The 21750-nt window shown below is 36.8% G+C and overlaps 1 protein-coding gene across 1 annotated transcript; it reads right to left on the reverse strand.

The window, feature by feature from the left end:
• Window positions 1-254: 254 nt before the first annotated feature.
• LOC128686655 (glucose-6-phosphate isomerase) lies at window positions 255-20617 on the reverse strand. The gene is made up of 10 exons (XM_053773657.2): window positions 20427-20617; window positions 18791-18884; window positions 16573-16764; window positions 12403-12585; window positions 11976-12089; window positions 10725-10964; window positions 9992-10131; window positions 8910-9093; window positions 7534-7805; window positions 255-1088 (listed from the first exon to the last, which is right to left on the reverse strand). The coding sequence occupies exons 1-10, from the start codon at window positions 20555-20557 to the stop codon at window positions 968-970; spliced, it is 1671 nt and encodes a 556-aa protein (XP_053629632.2). The 5' UTR covers window positions 20558-20617; the 3' UTR covers window positions 255-967.
• Between the last annotated feature and the right edge of the window lie 1133 nt (window positions 20618-21750).

The raw sequence follows: 21750 nt of genomic DNA on the forward strand, positions 1-21750 counted from the left end.
GACAAAGACTGCCTAAAAAGTACATGTTTATAATAACTATGTACCAGATCTCAAATTCAGTGGATGGGACTGAGAGCAGTAATGAATTCTGAAACAAAGGTATTTACAGAATAATCCCCTTCTCAAGTTTGTAAATTACATTAACTGATATTCAGTCTCTTTGTATCAGTCTTTCCTTTAAATGCTAACATAAAAAAAAAAAAAATTCTGGCAACATCTAAGATATGAAGGATAATTTACAAAAAATCAACAAATGGCAATATTACACTTTAATTTGTATTAATAACATGAACTCAAAAATATAATTTTAATACTAAAATATTTGATAATCATAATAATAATGTAATCAGACTCAGCACTAAACCCAGACTAAAATATTTGAGATCGCCTATTTAAAATAATTTCATGAAGCCGAATCTATTTTAGATATATACATCCATATTCACTAATCCCTTATTTAACAAAATTACTAAACTAAAGGTATTGCATTAATTATATTCACAAATTGACATCTATGCACCTCCGTAAAATATTCACCAAACAATAATCTACGCTATATATTCACTGAACAGGCTCATGCTCACCAATCTTGCAATATGTGCCGATTACTAATTCCAGATCTTTATTACAGAATATTCCAATGCCACCTGAGTATTACATGCAAAAAGGAAAATTGCAATACAGGTACCAGTAAAACACTGACACTTCATTAACATATGAAATTTCACTTCCTTACTAATTACTATTACATTCCTCTCACCAGGCAAATTATGGCAGTCGGGGATGTGCTTTGTTTTAATGGAATGCCTAGAATTTACATTCAGTACTCATATGATGACTAAGTAATACCAGGCACTATAGCAAATAATATTTTTAAATTGGTCTAAGACACTAACAACAATAATCCAATGCATTATTATGACCAGAATAATTATCACCAAATCAAAGACTTTAATATAACAAACAATTAGAGGTGGTTTTTGATGAAGTTGATTAATCCATTGGTAGATGAATCATGTGATGATACAGGAGTCTTGTCCTGTAGCTCTGGCTCGATGGCTTTAGCCAGCTGCTTGCCGAGTTCCACACTACAGGGATAAAAATATTGGATTGAATATGAAATATGTAATATTACAATCAAAGCCCCATTACATCACATGCACTGTACTAACAGTGAATGTGTTGTGAACTACTATGATAGCAATTTTTTTCACTAAGAAAATGTTAAGTACGATCTTTGAATATAGCAGCAAGGAGGAGAATGGAGGCATTAAAAATCTAATTATGAAGAGGAAAATAAAAAAAATTGAGAGATAGGGTGCTAGGATTTTAAAAAGAATAAAAAACTTAGTAGAAGGGGTAGATGAAATGCAGCATAGAAACAGTGCAAGGTATGAGTACATGGAAGGCAGCATAGAAGCCATCCAAGGAAAAACTGCATGGAAGATATTATAGGGATTGTGTGGAATGGTTGCACAGAGAAAAGTGTCAGGGGCACCAAGGAACTGTTCAAAGTTAATGTAGCAAAAGCTCAAAGGGTTGGAAAACAGTGTAGCGGATATCCAAGAGACTATTGTAAGGTATAGAGAATGTTTCAGAAAGGTATGGTGGTTGTAGGGAAAGTCTGGAAAAGGGTTGGAAGGTGTAGGGAGCATCCAAGGAAGGATTGTGAGAAAAATTGTACACTTAAAGTAGTCGGAAAGATGCAAAAATTTAAGTTATAAATTCACTACTTCTACCAGGGTATGGAGCAGATTAATAGTGCTACTACAGCTTACTATTTTTATTTTTATAGAGGAAAGATTCTTCTAGCTTTTACACGAGTGACAACTGTGGCAAAAAGGTAGGAGGGGCAAGATATGGCTGAAAGTGGGATAACTATTTCTTAGTATCTGTTACTTAACCAAGACATTAGCAGAAAAGGCAGGTGAAAGAAACCCCCAAACAATATTTTAATAATAAATGGGCATTATGTACTATTTATAAAATTATGTGCATCAACACTTTTTGCCAATAAAAAAATTGAGTGTAATATGTTAATAGTATCATTATAGTGCAATAAAAATATACCACGAGGAGGCAGTTGGAGGCATTGGAGATGTCCTGTTTAAGGGCAATGTGTGGTGTAAATATTATGCAGAAAATTCGGAGTGCGGAAATTAGGAGGTGTGGAGTTCATAAAAGTATTAGTCAGAGGGCTGAAGAAGGGTTGTTGAGGTGGTTTGGTCATTTCGAGAGAATGGATCAAAGTAGAATGACATGGAGAGTGTATAAATCTGTAGGGGAAGGAAGGCGGGGTAGGGGTCGTCCTCGAAAAGGTTGGAAGGAAGGGGTAAGGGAGGTTTTGTGGGCGAGGGGCTTGGACTTCCAGCAGGCGTGCATGAGCATGTTTGATAGAAGTGAATGGAGACGAATGGTATTTGGGACCTGACGATCTGTTGGAGTGTGAGCAGGGTAATATTTAGTTAAGGGATTCAGGGAAACCGGTTATTTTTATATAGCCGGACTCGAGTCCTGGAAATGGGAAGTACAATGCTTGCACTTTAAAGGAGGGGTTTGGGATATTGGCAGTTTGGAAGGATATGTTGTGTATCTTTATACGTATATGCTTCTAAACTGTTGTGTTCTGAGCACCTCTGCAAAAACAGTGATTATGTGTGAGTGAGGTGAAAGTGTTGAATGATGATGAAAGTATTTTCTTTTTGGGACACCCTGCCTTGGTGGGAGACGGCCAACTTGTTAAAAAAAAAATATATACAAAAGGTAAAATAAAAATTAATATCACAATCTTTGACACAATTTTCTTTTTTTCACATGCTGGCTGTCTCCCACCAAGGCAGTGACCCAAAAAAGAAGAACTTTCACCATCATTCACACAATCATTGTCTCTGCAGAGGCATGCAGATATGACAGTTCAGATGTTGCTCCAAACAGCAAATATATTTTCTTTCTTTAACAAACCAGCCATATCTCACCAAGGCAGGGTGGCCCAAAAAGAAAAACTAAAGTTTCTCTTTTGAAATTTAGTAACACATACAGGGGAAAGGGTTACTAGTCTCTGGCTTCCACCCAACATTTCAGTCACCTCTTACAACACGTATGACATATACAGGAAGAATTCTGTTCCACTTCCCCATGGAGATAAGTGAAAATAAAATTCAAGAACAAGAACAAGTAAGAAAATAAAAGAAAAGCCAGAGGGGTGTGTATACATATGCTTGTACATGCATGTGTAGTGTGACCTAAGCTTTTTTTTTTTTTAACACATCGGTCATCTCCCACTGAGGCAGTGTAACCCAAAAAGAAAGAAAATCCGCAAAAAGAAAATACTTTCATCATCATTTGACACTTTCACCCCACTCATACATAATCATTGTGACCTAAGTTTTTTTTTTTTTTTCAACAAGTTGGCAGTCTCCCACCGAGGCAGGGTGACCCAAAAAAGAAAGAAAATCCCCAAAAAGAAAATACTTTCATCATCATTCAACACTTTCACCACACTCACACATTATCACTGTTTTTGCAGAGGTGCTCAGAATACAACAGTTTAGAAGCATATACATAAAGATACACAACATATCCCTCCAAACTGCCAATATCCCAAACCCCTCCTTTAAAGTGCAGGCATTGTACTTCCCATTTCCAGGACTCAAGTCCGACTATATGAAAATAACCGGTTTCCCTGAATCCCTTCACTAAATATTACCCTGCTCACACTCCAACAGATCGTCAGGTCCCAAGTACCATTCATCTCCATTCACTCCTATCTAACATGCTCACGCATGCTTGCTGGAAGTCCAAGCCCCTCGCCCACAAAACCTCCTTTACCCCCTCTCTCCAACCCTTTCGAGGACAACCCCTACCCCTTCTTCCTTCCCCTATAGATTTATATGCTTTCCATGTCATTCTACTTTGATCCATTCTCTCTAAATGACCAAGCCACCTCAACAACCCCTCTTCTGCCCTCTGACTAATGCTTTTATTAACTCCACACCTTCTCCTAATTTCCACACTCCGAATTTTCTGCATAATATTTACACCACACATTGCCCTTAGACAGGACATCTCCACTGCCTCCAACCGTCTCCTCGCTGCTGCAGTTACCACCCAAGCTTCACATCCATATAAGAGTGTTGGTACTACTATACTTTCATACATTCCCTTCTTTGCCTCCATAGATAATGTTTTTTGACTCCATATATACCTCAACGCACCACTCACCTTTTTTCCCATATCAATTCTATGATTAACCTTATCCTTCATAAATCCATCCGCCGACACGTCAACTCCCAAGTATCTGAAAACATTCACTTCTTCCATACTCCTCCTCCCCAATTTGATATCCAATTTTTCTTTATCTAAATCATTTGATACCCTCATCACCTTACTCTTTTCTATGTTCACTTTCAACTTTCTACCTTTACACACATTCCCAAACTCTTCCACTAACCTTTGCAATTTTTCTTTAGAATCTCCCATAAGCACAGTATCATCAGCAAAAAGTAACTGTGTCAATTCCCATTTTGAATTTGATTCCCCATAATTTAATCCCACCCCTCTCCCGAACACCCTAGCATTTACTTCTTTTACAACCCCATCTATAAATATATTAAACAACCATGGTGACATTACACATCCCTGTCTAAGACCTACTTTTACTAGGAAGTAGTCTACCTCTCTTCTACACACCCTAACCTGAGCCTCGCTATCCTCATAAAAACTCTTTACAGCATTTAGTAACTTACCACCTATTCCATATACTTGCAACATCTGCCACATTGCTCCCCTATCCACTCTTATCATATGCCTTTTCTAAATCCATAAATGCAATAAAAACTTCCCTACCTTTATCAAAATACTGTTCACATATATGCTTCAATGTAAACACTTGATCTACACATCCCCTACCCACTCTGAAACCTCCTTGCTCATCCGCAGTCCTACATTCTGTCTTACCTCTAATTCTTTCAATTATAACCCTACCGTACACTTTTTCTGGTATACTCAGTAAACTTATTCCTCTATAATTTTTACAATCTCTTGTCCCCCTTCCCTTTATATAAAGGGACTATACATGCTTTCTGGCAATCCCTAGGTACCTTCCCCTCTTTCATACATTTATTAAACAAAAATACCAACCACTCCAACACTATCCCCCCCTACTTTTAACACTTCTGTCATGATCCCATCAGTTCCAGCTGCTTTACCCCCTTTCATTCTACATAATGCCTCACGTACCTCCACCACACTTACATTCTGCTCTTCTTCACTCCTAAAAGATGGTATACCTCCCTGGCCAGTGCATGAAATTACTGCCTCCCTTTCCTCAACATTTAAAAGTTCCTCAAAATATTCTCGCCATCTACCTAATACCTCCCTCTCCCCATCTACTAACTCCCCTACTCTGTTTTTAACTGACAAATCCATACTTTCCCTAGGCTTTCTTAACTTGTTTAACTCACTCCAAAATTTTTTTTCTTATTTTCATTAAAATTTCTTGACAGTGCCTCTCCCACTCTATCATCTGCTATCCTTTTGCACTCTCACCACTCTCTTCACCTTTCTTTTACTCTCCATATACTCTGCTCTTCTTATAACACTTCTGCTTTGTAAAAACCTCTCATAAGCTACCTTTTTCTCTTTTATCACACCCTTTACTTCATCATTCCACCAATCACTCCTCTTTCCTCCTGCCCCCACCCTCCTACAACCACAAACTTCTGCCCCACATTCTAATACTGCATTTTTAAAACTATTCCAACCCTCTTCAACCCCCCCACTACTCATCTTTGCACTAGCCCACCTTTCTGCCAATAGTCGCTTATATCTCACCCGAACTTCCTCCTCCCTTAGTTTATACACTTTCACCTCCCTCTTACTTGTTGTTGCCACCTTCCTCTTTTCCCATCTACCTCTTACTCTAACTGTAGCTACAACTAAATAATGATCCGATATATCAGTTGCCCCTCTATAAAAATGTGACCTAAGTGTAAGCAAATATATTCATCTATACTGTAATCTACTATACAGTGGAACCTTGAAAATCGAACGTACCAAATATCGAACGTTTTGAAAATAAGACCATTTTTTCGGACAAACTGTGTACCAAAAATCGAACGCGTTTCAAATTTCGGACCGCCGTGTACGGGACCTGTCCGCTGGCCCGCTCTGTCCACGTCCCCGCACAGGCGCCGTGAGCAGTCTAGCTTTGTTTATGCTTGAGTTAACACTAACCTGCACTCTCATTCACACATTTTACAATGATTTCGTTGTGTTTAGTGCTTGTGGGACTGTGAAATAAGCTGCCATGGGCCCAAAGAAACTTGCTAGCAGTACCCCTGTGGTAAAGAAAGTGAGAAACACCATAGATGTGAAGAAGGAAATAATACAGAAGTATGAGATTGGAGTGAGACTCGTTGAGCTTGCCAGGATGTACAGAGGACTGTGGACAGTTATTTTGTGAGACAGAAACAGACGACTGTGGAGTTATTTTGTGAGACAGATGACTGTGGAGTTATTTTGTGAGAAACAGACGATTGTGGACAGTTATTTTGTGAGACAGAAACAGACGACTGTGGACAGTCATTTTGTGAGACAGAAACAGACTGTGGAGTTATTTTATGAGACAAACAGATGATTGTGGACAGTTATTTTGTGAGACAGAAACAGACGATTGTGGACAGTTATTTTGTGAGACAAACAGACGACTGTGGACAGTTATTTTGCGAGACAGAAACAGACTGTGGAGTTATTTTATGAGACAAACAGATGATTGTGGACAGTTATTTTGTGAGACAGAAACAGACGATTGTGGACAGTTATTTTGTGAGACAGAAACAGACGACTGTGGACAGTTATTTTGCGAGACAGAAACAGACGACTGTGGGCAGTTATTTTGTGAGACAGACGATTGTGGACAGTTATTTTGTGAGAAACAGACGATTGTGGACAGTTATTTTGTGAGACAGAAACAGACGACTGTGGATAGTTATTTTGTGAGACAGAAACAGAGGACTGTAGACAGTTATTTTGTGAGACTTGAGTCCAATGGCTCCAGATGCCATCACCAATCTTCAATAAAGGTAAGTAAAAATGTTATTTTATATTACTATACATAATTAAAGACTATACTATGCATTTGTTGTGTGTATGTAAAACTGTATTTAATCTCTATAAAATGTATTATTTTTGTGAATATTTTTGGGTTTCTGGAATGGATTAATTGTATTTCCATTATTTCTTATGGGAAATATTGCTTTGAATTTCAGACTTTTCAAATTTAGAACTAGCTCCTGGAACGGATTAAGGTCGATTTTTGAGGTTCCACTGTAATACATTTTATACTTCAAAAAGGATATGGGTAAAAACAAAAATTTCAGTACATTAATACAAAGTATAATTTTACTCCACAAAGATTCCACAAGATGTTAATGTACATTATGTCATTAGGGTAGAAGCCTTATTACATACAGTTTTGAGTAGGGTTTAACACATGCTCAGACTCTTGTACTGTAATAATACATAAATACTTACCCCCACTGATCAAAGGAATTTATGTCCCAGACTACGCCTTGGGTGAAAATTTTCATTTCATACATAACAATCAATGCCCCTAACGTAAAAGGTGTCACTTGCTCGACCACGATGGAGTTGGTGGGACGGTTGCCCTCAAATACTTTGTGGGGCAAGATGCGCTGTAACTTATCAGCTGGCAAGTTTGCCTTTTCCAGTTCAGCTTTTGCTTCTTCTGTGGTCTTTCCCTTCATTAGAGCTTCTGTTTGTGCAAGGAAATTGGCCAGCAGTAACTGTAAAGTATAAAAACTATTTATAAAATTCTGTACAAAACAGCCTTGCTTAACAGTGTTTCAATAATGTAGCAGTTTTCAATTATACCCATTCTTCATTTATTCAGACTTTGTACAATAAATATATTCACTATTCATTATAAGCTAAGGATGAAAATATTTTAAGGTGAGAGGTACAGTGCCTGTACTCTGAAGGAGAGGTGTTGATATGTTGCAGTTTTTTAACTGTAGTGTAGGCACACCTCTGGCAAGACAGTAATGGAGTGAAAGATGATGATGAAAGTTTTGTTTGCGTCACTCTGCTTTGGTGTGAAATGGCCGATGTGTTAATAAAAAAAAGTGTACTATATATGAATTTTTTTTAGGCTTAGCTCTATTCCTCGCTTAATATATGATAATGCAAACATGTCATCAGGTTTTATATGCATCAGAAAGTAAAAAAAAGGCTACATTTAACTTTACAGCGATTTTCACTTTATAGCAGTAGCTCAGAACGTGACCTGCTGTATAAGAGCGGAACCTACCTGTATATATGACCATAAAATTTCAATAAAAACAAAATCATGAGAGAATTCAGGCAATATTAAGTAGTTCTGTTGAATATTTGTATGTGAAAGTGGCATAAATTAAAAAGAAAAGCTGAAGGGACCTGGTTTGGTTCCCAAGCAGGGTAAGACATGGGCAAGTCTCCTTACACCTGCTGCCCCTATTGATCTACACTAAATAGTTACCTGGGCATTAATAGAATGTTGTGGGTCACACCATGAAAAAGAGTAGTAATATACAGTACGTACTTCAGATAGGGGTGGCCTTGGAAATGAATCAAGGTAGGATAACTCTTAGGCTGTACATTAAACTGTGCAAAAAAATTATATCAAGAGTAACATTATAATACAGGTCGGCCATTACTGATCCAGCAACACCAATCCAGTTCCATCTCCAATCCGGCATAAATTTCGGCTAGCATAAGTATCACACCCATTTCATAAGACGCCTGCTGAGTGCAGTTAACTCTGGCAGAACCAGTACACGAGTTTCTTAAGGAATTTAATGGTCCCAATGATGCCGGATTAGTGATGGTCGACCTGTATAAGCATAGCCAACCTTGTGATGGAGATTATCTGCAATAGCATTGTGGGACTTTGCTGGAGCAATAAAGTCAGCAGGGATGAGACGGGTACCCTGATGAATCAACTGATAAAATGCATGCTGGCCATTGGTACCTGGCTCACCCCAAACAATAGGGCCTGTCTTATAATCCACAGTACGGCCACTACGTGTTACATACCTGAAATAGAAACAGCATTGTGGAAATAATGAAAAAGCTAAATATTTACAGCTTCTCGAGTCCTGGAGTTGGGAAGTACAGTGCCTGCACTCTAAAGGAGGGATGTGGGATATCTGCTGTTTAGAGGGACATCTAAACTGTCATAGCTGCACACCCCTGACAAGACAGTGATTGTGTAAATGACAGTGAAAGTGTTTCTTTTTCAAGCCTTAGTGGGAGACGGCCAGTGTGCTAAAAAACATTAATAAATCCCTCTGACTATAAGCAACAATCTCTCTAATCAATCACTCCAATTTTTTTTATATATTTGGGCATCTCACTGCATTTTAGATTTTTACCAGATTGGTTGTTACCAATCTGGAAGGAAACACATTCTCCAGTATTCATTCAACAGCTATCTTGCTAGAAGTGTGTATCAGTCACAATCAGAATGACCTGAACCACAACATCCCAACCCTTCAACCAAAGCTCAGGCACTATCCTGCCTCTAGGACTGAAGTCAGACTAACCTGTTTCCCTAAATTCCTTTGTTATTTTGTTGACACTTCAGTAGCACAACAAATCTCAAACACCACTTGTCTCTACTCACTCTGATCTAACATTATCACACTAAAACTATGTATCCTATTTATCTGAAATGATTAGCTTTAAGCTTTTCTTGTTCCAAAACAAAAAGTAAAACTGGGGCTTTACTAACACCTTTTCAAGCTTTACAATAATCCGAACCTTGACTTCTTCTCTAAATAATTTTTCAGTATTTGAAAGAAGAAGATATTTATAATAAGAATAGCTAAAACAAATTATTCTAGATTTAAGTGAATACAACCAATAGCAAGAGATGTTCTCCAACCCATTCTTCATCCCCACCCCTTCACAAGAGTTAATGCATTAAACTTACTTTCCGTTCGACTCCATGTCACCTTGTTGGAAGTAAGCAGCAAATCGATGGAGATACTGATCATATGGTAGAAGTGCATGAGTCTCAGCACCATAAAAGTTATGATACCACACACCAAGCATTGCCATAATTACTGGGATCTGCAAAAAATTAAAGACAAAACTATACCAAACTGGACTACTGAACATATTTATTGTTGGAGTAACAATTTAAATTAAGAAAATAATAATACAAAGTACAGTGCAGCAGCATTAACCCTTTCAGGGTCGACAGCTCCTCTCCTAAACTTGTTCTCAAGGTTTAAAAAAAAAAAAAAAAAAAAAAAAAAAAAAAAAAAAAAAATATTATGAAATGATAGAGAATCTTTTCCCGATCATAACGACACCAAAAATGTGAAATTTGATAGAAAACTTATGGAAGTATGCTCTAGCGAAGTTAGCGGTCTCAACGAGGTTTACGCATCGGGGATTTTGCCCACTTTGAGCCCTATTTTTGGCCAATTCCAATGTACCATTCGACAAAAATCATAACTATTTCGCTAGAACTCCATTTTTTCTATCAAATGAGTACAAGAAACCACCCATTTATCGATTTCAACTATCCAATAAAGTGGTCAGAAATTGGCAATTTTGCCAATTTCCAAATAGGGTCCAGAATAAACAAGAGACATTCCAGTCGCTAAAATAACATTTTTTCTGTTCATTAGTCAATACATTTTGTAAATTATACTTACATTTTTCTCCAATGGAGCAGTCTTAAAGTGATTGTCCATAAAATGAGCTCCTGACAGCAGCTTCTCAAAATTGTCATAGCCTACATGCAAGGCTATAGACAGACCAATTGCAGACCACAAAGAATAACGTCCACCAACCCAGTCCCAGAAGCCAAACATGTTAGCCTCATCAATTCCGAAATCCTTCACTTTAGGACCATTGGTTGAGAGGGCCACAAAATGCTTGGCAACAGCTGAAGCCTGAAAACATAATTATAATACAAAATGTATGTACCATAATGAACTACTTACTTATAATTACATACTATACCTATTTGTAGATCCAGGAATGCAGCTAGGTTCCTAATGCAAGACAACAAAAGCACAAAAACTTAATTTTTTGAAACAGGCAACAGAAGACAAATGAAACTATCATACACTATGCAAATGCTTTGAAAGAAAATCATTATTTCTTTATAAATATAGTACAGGCATACCTCACTAATACAGCAGGTTAGGTTCCAGACCACCACCATAAAGCAAATCACTGCCTTTTTGTCACTTGCCAGTGCATATAAAAGCCTAAAAACACTATCATTTGTTAAGTATGCAATAGAATTAAGTCTAAAAAAAATGATACAAAAGTAAAAATGCTGTAAGCCATTTTGAGAGAAAGGCAAGCAATGGAAATAATAAACATGACTATACTAAGTGAAAAGCCCGTATTAGTAAAGCGCTCTAAAGGGAAGTGCCTTATTTGCGAAGTATGCATTTAAATGAATAGAACAGGCTCCAAGAAAATGATTTGTATAATAAGGATTAATAATTTAAAAATTATTCGGAAAAAACAAAAAATGAAGTTGGGACACCATAAGCAGATATATTTTAAAAGGAGCAAGTAATAACACACAAATGCTAACTTTGTAGAAATAATAGTACCTAATATAATAGTCACCTTATATAATAGTCTGTGTTACAGAAAACTTATAAAACTTCAACTTTTAAAACCTGTTAAAAAGATGTCTTGTCAATCAAAATGTGCTCTTGATGCACAATTCCAAAGCTGAAGCCATTATTGTAATCAGTAATGATTTTTAAATATTTTTTGAAAGTGTTATGATTCATTGTCAACAACCTCCCAAATACACTCAGCAATTTTTTATTCTCAAGCACAGTATACAGCCGAATAACATGAAACTTCACCCCTCATCCCACTTTTATTGTCTTTTTACTTGTACAACACCACAGCAATGAGATAGCAAAGTTACTTACATCTTTAGCAGTTGAAAGGAACCAGTTCTTGGCAGAAGTAGCATTAGTAATGGTTTCTTGAGTTGTGAACGTCTTTGAAGCAATAATAAAAAGTGTCGTCTCAGCATTCAAAATCTGAAGGAAACAGTATCTGTTAGCATTTAAAAAAAAAAAATCAACAAACCGGCTATATCCCACCGAGGCAGGCTGACCTAGAAAGAAAAACAAAGTGTTTCTTTTTAAATTTAGTAAGTTGTACAGGAGAAGGGGATACTAGCTCCACGCTCCTGGAATTTTAGTCGCCTCTTACGACACACATGGCTTATGGAGGAAGAATTTTTTTTCGCTTCCCGTGGAGTTTAATTTTTCTTATTCACCATTAAACTGTGTTAGGTACCAAGAAAAAATTAGAACACTTATAAATTTCATGAAACTCAAATACACCTACTTTCAGAGTCTTTGCCATGTGTGTGCCATCTATGTTGGAAACGAAGTGTACGTTGGGTCCAATAGCATAGGGTTTAAGTGCCTCTGATACCATCAAGGGACCAAGATCTGAGCCTCCAATTCCAATATTGACCACATCTGTTATGGCCTTTCCTGTATAACCTTTCCATGCACCAGATATGACCTGCAAAAAAACTTTTATACTTCAGCTTACTAGTAATGTACAGAGTTGGATTTTCTCATAGTCAGCAATAACATGTGCCTACATACAGTACGAAAATTATTGAAAGTGGTTTTGCTGACAACGCATGCACTTAGCTCACATAATGAGTGTCTGTGGTTCAATCCCCGGTGTCGATGGAAATGTTTGGAATGTTTCCTTACACCCGTTGCTCTTTTTTGATAGTCAGCTATTGTGGGTCACATACTAAGAGGTTGTAGTATACCTTAGATAGAGCTGGGCTTTAAAATGAGCTGAGATAACAGGTAAGATCTTGGACTGTAAAACTAGTGCAAAAATAAAAAAATATCATTACATTAAAGCATTCAGAGCTGAAATAAAACAAATATTCATAGCTGAAAATTAACCATCGTCATCCACAAATTTGCAGAGCCAAAAATTCAAACCTATTAAATTTTTATTAAATTTGCAATTAGACTAGCATTAGACAATGTTTTGGTGCATTTCCAAGATTTGGAAAAGCTATGAAATCAGCATTTAAAGAGTATTAAACCTAATTTGAATAAAAACATTAATTTCAGAATAAAAATACAGTGGACCCCCGGTTAACAATATTTTTTCACTCCATAAGTATGTTCAGGTGCCAGTACTGACCGAATTTATTCCCATAAGGAATATTGTGAAGTAGATTAGTCCATTTCAGACCCCCAAACATACACATACAAACGCACTTACATAAATACACTTACATAATTGGTCGCATTCGGAGGTAATCGTTATGCGGGGGTCCACTGTATTCTACTATTGCTTTAAAATACTGTATAAACATACTACAGTTTAAAGCTCTTCAAACTGCCATCAGTACAAGTAAAATTTTTATATACAGCCTCTCCTCACTTAACCTTTAACTTTCGGTGTCGTATTAGTTTGGCTTATAAGTCAGTATTGGTGCCGTATTAATACGCCAAAATTCTAGTGGCTTCAAATCTAGCGGGAGAAAGCTGGTAGACCTACACGAGAGAATGGGCGTGTGTGTGGTCAGTGTGTGCAGTATAAAAAAAAATCCTGCAGCACACAGTACATAATGAGAAAAAAAAAATTGACCGTGTTTTTGGTTTAAAAAGCCGGCTTTGAGGTGTATTTTTGTATGATATTTATGGTTGTATTCTTGTTTTCTTGGACTGAGTTGATAGAATTGAAGATATATTATAGAAATAGAGATGATTTTGATTAGTTTCACGATGAAAAGTACCTTGAATTGAGCTCAAAGTAACAGAAATGTTCGATTTTTGCTGATGTTCAAGAGTAAACAAATGACGTCACCGTCCGATACGTGTCCAACTTGCCAGTCTAATACGCAGTCATGAATGTGTTGACATTATTTATACAGTTATTACAATAATACAGTAATCTGCATAACAGTAAATCTTCTGTTTTTTGTGTGAATAAAAATTCAAAATGGAAAGAAAGAGTAACATAAGAGGGGCCTGGAGACATGACTAATGAACAGATAAAATGTTATTTTAGTGCCAGGAATGTCTGCACTGTTTATTCTGGACCCTATTTTGAAATTGGCATCTTTTGAAATTTGTATGAAATCGGCCAAATTGCCAATTTCTGAACACTTTATGGGGTAGTTGAAATTGGTAAGTAGGCAGTTTCTTGTACTCAATTGATAGAACAAATGGAGTTGTAGTGAAATAGCTATGAATTTGGTCAATTGGAACAATGGAATTGGCTGAAAATAGGACTCAAGTTGGGTGAAATTGCTGATGCATGTATATCGCAGTGACCGCTAATTTCGCATGAGTGTAATGCCGTAACTTTTCCATCAAATTTCCTACTTTTGGTATCATTACCATTAGAAAAAGATTCTCTATCATTTCATAAAAAAATAATTTTTTTTTTTTAATTCTTCAACACTGAGAGCAAGTTTGTGAGCAGGGGTCTCAACAGTGAAAGGGTTAATGACGGAGTTCCGTTCCTAAGACCACATCGTTAACCCTTTCAGGGTTTCAGCCGTACTAGTACGGCTTATGCCCCAGGGGTTTTGACGTACTAGTACACCTAAATTCTAGCACCCTCAAATCTAGTGAAAGCTGGTAGGCCTACATACGAAAGAATGGGTCTATGTGGTCAGTGTGCGCAGTATAAAAAAGAAATCCTGCAGCACAGTGTGTAATGAGAAAAAAAAAACTTTGACAGTGTTTTTGGATTAAAACAGCGAATTTGCACTGTATTTTCGTATGGTATTTATTGTTGTATTCTAGTTTTCCTGGTCTTATTTTATAGAATGGAAGACATATTACAGAAATTGATATGATTTTTACTGGTTTTACAATGAAAAGTACCTTGAAATTGAGCTCAAAGTAGCAGAAATGTTCGATTTTTACCAAAGTTCAAGAGTAAACAAATCATGCCAAGCGTCCAATACACGTGAACTGGCGAGTCTAATAGTCTTTCACAAGTGCGCTGCTATTATTTATACCATTTCTACACTAATGCAGTAGTCTGCGTAACAGTAAATCTTCTATTTTTTGTAAGAATAAAAATTCAAAGTGGAAAACAAAAGAATGTAAGAGGGGCTTTGGGATGTGACTAACAAACAGAGAACTTATTTTAGTGCCAGGAATGTCTTTCTTATTTATTCTGGACCCTATTTGGAAATTGGCATCTTTTGAAATTTGTGTGAAATTGGCAAAATTGCTAAATTCTGACCACTTTATTGGATAGTTAAAATCGGTAAATGGGTGGTTTCTTGTACTCGTGCGATAGAAAAAATGGAGTTCTAGCGAAATAGTTATGATTTTTGTTGACTAGTACACTGGAATTGGCTGAAAATAGAGCTCAAAGTGGGCAAAATCGCTGATGCGTAAACATCGTCGAGACTGCTAACTTCGCGAGAGCATAATTCCTTAAGTTTTCCATCAAATTTCATACTTTTGGTGTCATTATGATCGGGAAAAGATTCTCTATCTTTTCATACGATTTTTTTTTTTTTTTTTTTTTAAATTTGGGGACCCTGAGAATAAGTCTCGGAGAGGGCCTGGTGACCCTGAAAGGGTTAAACGAATTTGTTGCTAAGTGAAGAGCACACTCTAATGGTAGTGGGTTTGGATTGGCCATCTTTGATATTGTTTTAATGTCACCTCTGTACCATTTATAACATTCCTGGTATATTTTTAAATGTTTATACAGTAGTGTACTATACATACATTGAAATAAACAGAATAGAGGAAATCAGCTCTAATATACATTATTTAGGTATAAATACTGGTCAGACAGCCCACCGTAAGTCCAAGTCGCTAAGTGAGGAGAGGTTGTGCAGTATGATGCATAAAGTTGATTCAAGAGGAAAATTTGACTGAATTATGGTTAGTGGCACACTGGAGATGGGTCGTCAGGTGGCTCATAACAGGTATTCTTAGTTTACCTTGGTCTGAAATAGTATGTATAACAAAGAGCTATACAAAATTTACAGAGCAAACAAATCATAAACCCATGTACATACATAAATGAATTCTATTTATTGAATTTTCATGGATACTGAATTGTTTTATATTTTTCCAGTAAATGGTGGAGATATCTCAAGAGCAGATAAAAAGATAAAAAAAAAAGTTGATGCAAAATACACAGCAGATAAACTACACTGCCAAACTGTATTGCCAAAAATTAAATGTCATGGCAATCAGCAGGATTTCCAAATACTCAATGGTACCCTGAGTTTCGTACAGCTCCCTCCTCAAACAATTATGTAAGCGCTTTCGTAAGTGTATTTTTGGGGGTCTGAAATGGACTAATCTAATTTACGTTATTCCTTATGGAAACAAGTTCGTTCGGTAATGGCACACGAACAGCTTTCTGGAACGAATTATGACCAAAACTCAGGGTACCACTGTAATAAGTACTGTATAATGATTTTTTTGTAGGTGAATGTTTACATGTGCCTATGTGAATGCATACAAAACTATAGGTATACAAGTGTCATACCTTTTCACAAAAATCCTTCATATGAGCAAGAACAGCATTGACTTCTGGCATCACATCCTCTCCATTGACAATTATTGAATTATTAGACCGGTTACGCAGTGCTATGTGCAACACTGCCCTGTCCTCAGTAAAATTAATCTTCTCTCCTGAAAACATTGCATCTCGAGATGCCTCAATCTTGCGAGCTCGTGCCTGAAAAAAAAAAAATAACATTAAATCTTAGGGTTAACTAGTGATATATCATAGTATGCCACAGCAATACCATAGTATATCAAATATGGCAAAACACCTTGCATAATTAGAAAATCCTATTTCTAGGCAACATAATTAAATCCAATATAAAAATGAAATCTTAGCTACATAATGAATATCATTAAAAATTCAAAACAGATAACTATGGCATCTTTGATTACATACGCTATCAAAAATGATGAGCCCTTTCTACTTGCATAGTCTGCTACTCATTTCACTATTTCTTTATTTCTTAACCAATGAACTAAAGGCCGAATAATATGCAAAATGAATTACTGGTAATACTTACCCTGAAGCCCAAGTAAGGCCAGGTACAATTGCATTTAAAGTGATTTAGACTCAAAGCTGGCACTCATCAGAACCAATGGATAAAGGTACACCTTGTTTTTTTACTACAACATATTGCATTTTAGTTATTTGAGGTAAGATGAATGAATGTTGCAATATGGATTCACATATATTCCCATACTGACGAAGTGTACTCTGGGAAAAAATACTAAAGGTGATGCAAAGAGAGGGGGATCTTCAAGTACAGTAATCACAGAGAAAGCTGTTATTGAAAGATCATAAATTTAATGGTGCTTAACTCAAACTATGATGACATGTCAAATTAGCCCTCAGATATATGTATGGAAAAATCTTAAAATACAAAAACTGTTCACAATGTATGCTAGGCCAAAACTGAAGCACTGTACGCAGTGGTACCTACACATAAAAAATATAAATACAGAAAAGGTCCAGAGCTATTAAATATGAATTCCAAAAATAAAAATGGCTGTCACCTGCCAAAAATAGGAAAGACATGATAGTACATGTAAGATTATATATCAGAAAATAACCGTCTCAGCAATAACAATAAAAGCCACAGCTATAAACTGAATAGGATATACTGAAAAGTTTTTCTTCAGTGGTAGAATAACAAAATGGGATCAAATAGAAGGCAGTAAGTACTACAATACTGGATTTTATATTTTTTGAGAATTGTATGAAAAATTAAACAATGATCTCAAGGCAGCACCTTGCACAGTTCTGATCTTGTTGCTTTAAGCAAAATTAAAACAGAATAATAATAATAAATAATAACAATAATAATAATAATCTTTATTTCTACATGTTGAGGTGGTTTGGTCATTTAGAGAGAATGAAAGAAAGTACGTAGAATGACTTGGAGAGCGTATAAATCTATTGGGGAAGGAAGGCAGGGTAGGGGTTGTCCCCGAAAAAGTTGGAGAGAAAGGGTAAAGGAGGTTTAGTGGGTGAGGGACTTGGACTTCCAGCAAATGTGTGTGAGCATGTTAGATAGGAGTGAATGGAGACGGATTTTTTTGGGACCTGATGAGCAGTTGGAGTGTGAGCAGGGTAATATTTTGTGAAGGAGTTCAGGGAAACTGGTTAGCCAGACTTCAGTCCTGGAAATGGGAAGTACATACAATGCCTGCACTTTAAAGGAGGGGTTTAGGATATTGGCAGTTTGGAGGGACGTCTAAACTGATGTATCTGAGCGCCTCTGAAAAGACAGTGATTATGTACGAGTGATGGTGAAAGTGTTGAATGATGATGAAAGTTTTTTTCTTTCTTTTTGGGTTTTTCTTTCTTTTTGGGTCACCCTGCCTCGGTACGAAGCGGCCGACATGAAAAAAAAAAATGTACAAGGTATAAAGGCCTAGCTGACATTCATGACATACTACTATACAGACAACCCCTTGTTATGCAGAGCATTTTGGGCAAATTAGGTCAATTTTGTCCCAGGATGTGACTCACACCAGTCGACTAAAAGTCAGGTACAGTACCCTATTTTACCGATAGGTGAACATGGACATTAGGTGACTCAAGGAAACACGTCCTCATGTTTCAACCTGTACCGGGGATCAACCCCCCCGGACTTCAGTGTGTGAGCTGAGTAGGCTAGCAATTATTACATTAGCTAAGCTAATACTGTATTAACAAACAAAGCATGTAAACTTACCAAATCCATCAGAAGCTTAAAAACTTCTTCATTGATGCGATTTTTACTGTAGTCAAACAAAATACTGCCATCATCTGGGGTTGCCAAGGTAACACTGCAATAGGTATTTCAGATATGAAGAATTTTATTCATTTAAAACAATTTTAGGCTAATACTATTTTAATGTTTGCATACACAAACCACGAGTGCTAATCATAGTAACCTTCGTTGATTCATGTGCTTTCTCTTTTAGTAAGTACATAATTAAGCTTATCCAGGTACGTAGTATAGGTACACATAAATACAGTTACATAAATTATCATATGTAGCAGCATATATGACTAGTTTCCACTGGGGTCTTTGTAATATCTTATTATTTACACCTTAAAAGTTAAAAAAGCTAAGTAACCCAACTATGCAAAAAGCAGTTACAATAAAAGGAGATATAATATGAATAATGTAAACTAAGTTATTTACATTAGCATTGAAGAGGATCAGATCACAGTAATAGATACATGTATGTTAGCTATACAAGTCAATTTCCTCCCTTACTCTAGCTACATTCATTAGGTATCTTCTGGATCTCTTCCTGAACTAGCTCATGCTATGACAGGCTCTCCCCTCAAGGGATGTTCCTTGATGCTGGTGAGGGGCTCTTGATCTTAGGAACTGGATCTGTACTCCAGTTCCCTGAATTGAGCCTGAATACCTTCCTTCCACCCCCCCCCCCACAGGTGCTGTATAATCCTACGGGTTTAGCGCTCCCCATGATTATAATAATAATAATAATGACAGGCTCTGAAGGGGCTGTACATTATATAGTTACACTACAGTATACATATGTAGTCACTTTACATACAGCTATATATAGTTGTAGTAAATTTATAGAGAAGTGTAAGTTTATTCTGGTACAGATACATATAAATAGTTACACAAATTATCATACATAGTAACGTATGTGTAAATTACCTAGGATAACCGTCCAAAAATAAAAGTGACTTATTGCCACTGGGGGTCACACAGCATCTGGAGAACGAGGTAATCAGATCTCACCCATGAAAATAGAAGTTAACTCCAATTTCCTGGATCCAGAACCCTTTACCTGCTATATCTTACGTCAATGTAATCAAGAGTAACTATTTGTAATGAGCTTCATTGCCGAATAAAATTCCTTGATGTAGCTTAAAAAATACTAATATCATTATTACATTTATAGGAAAACATTCAAACAAAAATATTTATGTTGAAGGAGTCATTATCAGCCGGTATTTCCAAGGACGGTCAAGGACACCCTGAAGGTGACTGCTGAAGGAGCTGCTATCTACACTTATTTCATCTCATTCTCTCAAGCCGCTTCATTTAATCATCAAACTGCACAAAAACTACAATAACTCGGTGAGAATAGACCTAAATTAAATGTCACTTGAGATCCCTCTTAACAACTGTCAATGTTTGCCGGTGTACCAACCACCCTGGGAGATTAATGACCAGGAAATGCTCGTGATCCTCAGAACTGGAGCTATCCTCCCCATCCTTGGAGCAAATATAACTCTCTCATATATCCAGACTGTATAACCCCATACAAATTTAGGGCTCCCAATGAATGTCAAAATTTTTGACGTGGCGGTGGAAAAAAAAAATGGCCCGATATATTTACCTGTATTTGTTGAACCTGTCGGGATCCTCGTTGAACATCTTAAGGATATTAATCTTGCTGCCACTGGCATTGTAATAATCTTGGAGGCGTTGGTAAGATGATTCCTCGGTGAGATAAGCCTTACCCTCCATCTTCCTGGGTCGCTCAGTGCGCACTGTCTGCCTCCGCTCACTCACACCCTCTATATACCTACAGCCTTGACATACGTATAATTATTTATTTATTTATTTATTTAGAAATTTTAGCATACAAACAGAGGTACAAAAAATACAGGTAAGAGCAGCATGCCAAAGCCACGTATATGCATAGCATTACGGGCTGGCTTAAAATTAACTTAAGATTAACTAAGCAATGATGAAATCAGTGATAAGACATTATTGTAAACAGAACTATAAAATACAAATGAGTATTACAAAGACAGGTCCTATGGTTGCATGCATTGCTGTTCATTCAGTAGAATGGAGTATTCTGTTAGGTATTGTATTTAAAAAAAAATAACAAAGTTAGGTTTAACATTTGTGTGATATAATTGTGAGTAACATTTAGGATATACAATTTATATGGTTCAGTTATTCAGTATTTATTTGGTTTTGAGTGAGTAAGTGAACTTTGAGAAGAGACTTGAATTTATAAACAGGTAGTGTTTCTTTTATATTTACAGGGAATGAATTCCAGACCCTTTATATATCCACACTGTTACAATCATAACTAAGCTCTAAGCCCACTAGGGTTCATATCCATCTCTTCTGCCCGAAATGCCTAGGTATGCTAGAGGCCTTTGTAATTAATATTTTATAATATGTAGACCACACATTGTAAGCTTTGCAGGGTAATAAACATTTTCATTTTCATATATATTTTATTTTTTTTATTATCACACCGGCCGATTCCCACCAAGGCAGGGTGGCCCGAAAAAGAAAAACTTTCACCATCATTCACTCCATCACTGTCTTGCCAGAAGGGTGCTTTACACTACAGTTTTTAAACTGCAACATTAACACCCCTCCTTCAGAGTGCAGGCACTGTACTTCCCATCTCCAGGACTCAAGTCCGGCCTGCCGGTTTCCCTGAATCCCTTCATAAATGTTACTTTGCTCACACTCCAACAGCACGTCAAGTATTAAAAACCATTTGTCTCCATTCACTCCTATCAAACACGCTCACGCATGCCTGCTGGAAGTCCAAGCCCCTCGCACACAAAACCTCCTTTACCCCCTCCCTCCAACCCTTCCTAGGCCGACCCCTACCCCGCCTTCCTTCCACTACAGACTGATACACTCTTGAAGTCATTCTGTTTCGCTCCATTCTCTCTACATGTCCGAAC

This window comes from Cherax quadricarinatus, chromosome 12, assembly GCF_038502225.1.
Source record: "Cherax quadricarinatus isolate ZL_2023a chromosome 12, ASM3850222v1, whole genome shotgun sequence".
Taxonomy (NCBI): Eukaryota; Metazoa; Arthropoda; class Malacostraca; order Decapoda; family Parastacidae; genus Cherax; species Cherax quadricarinatus.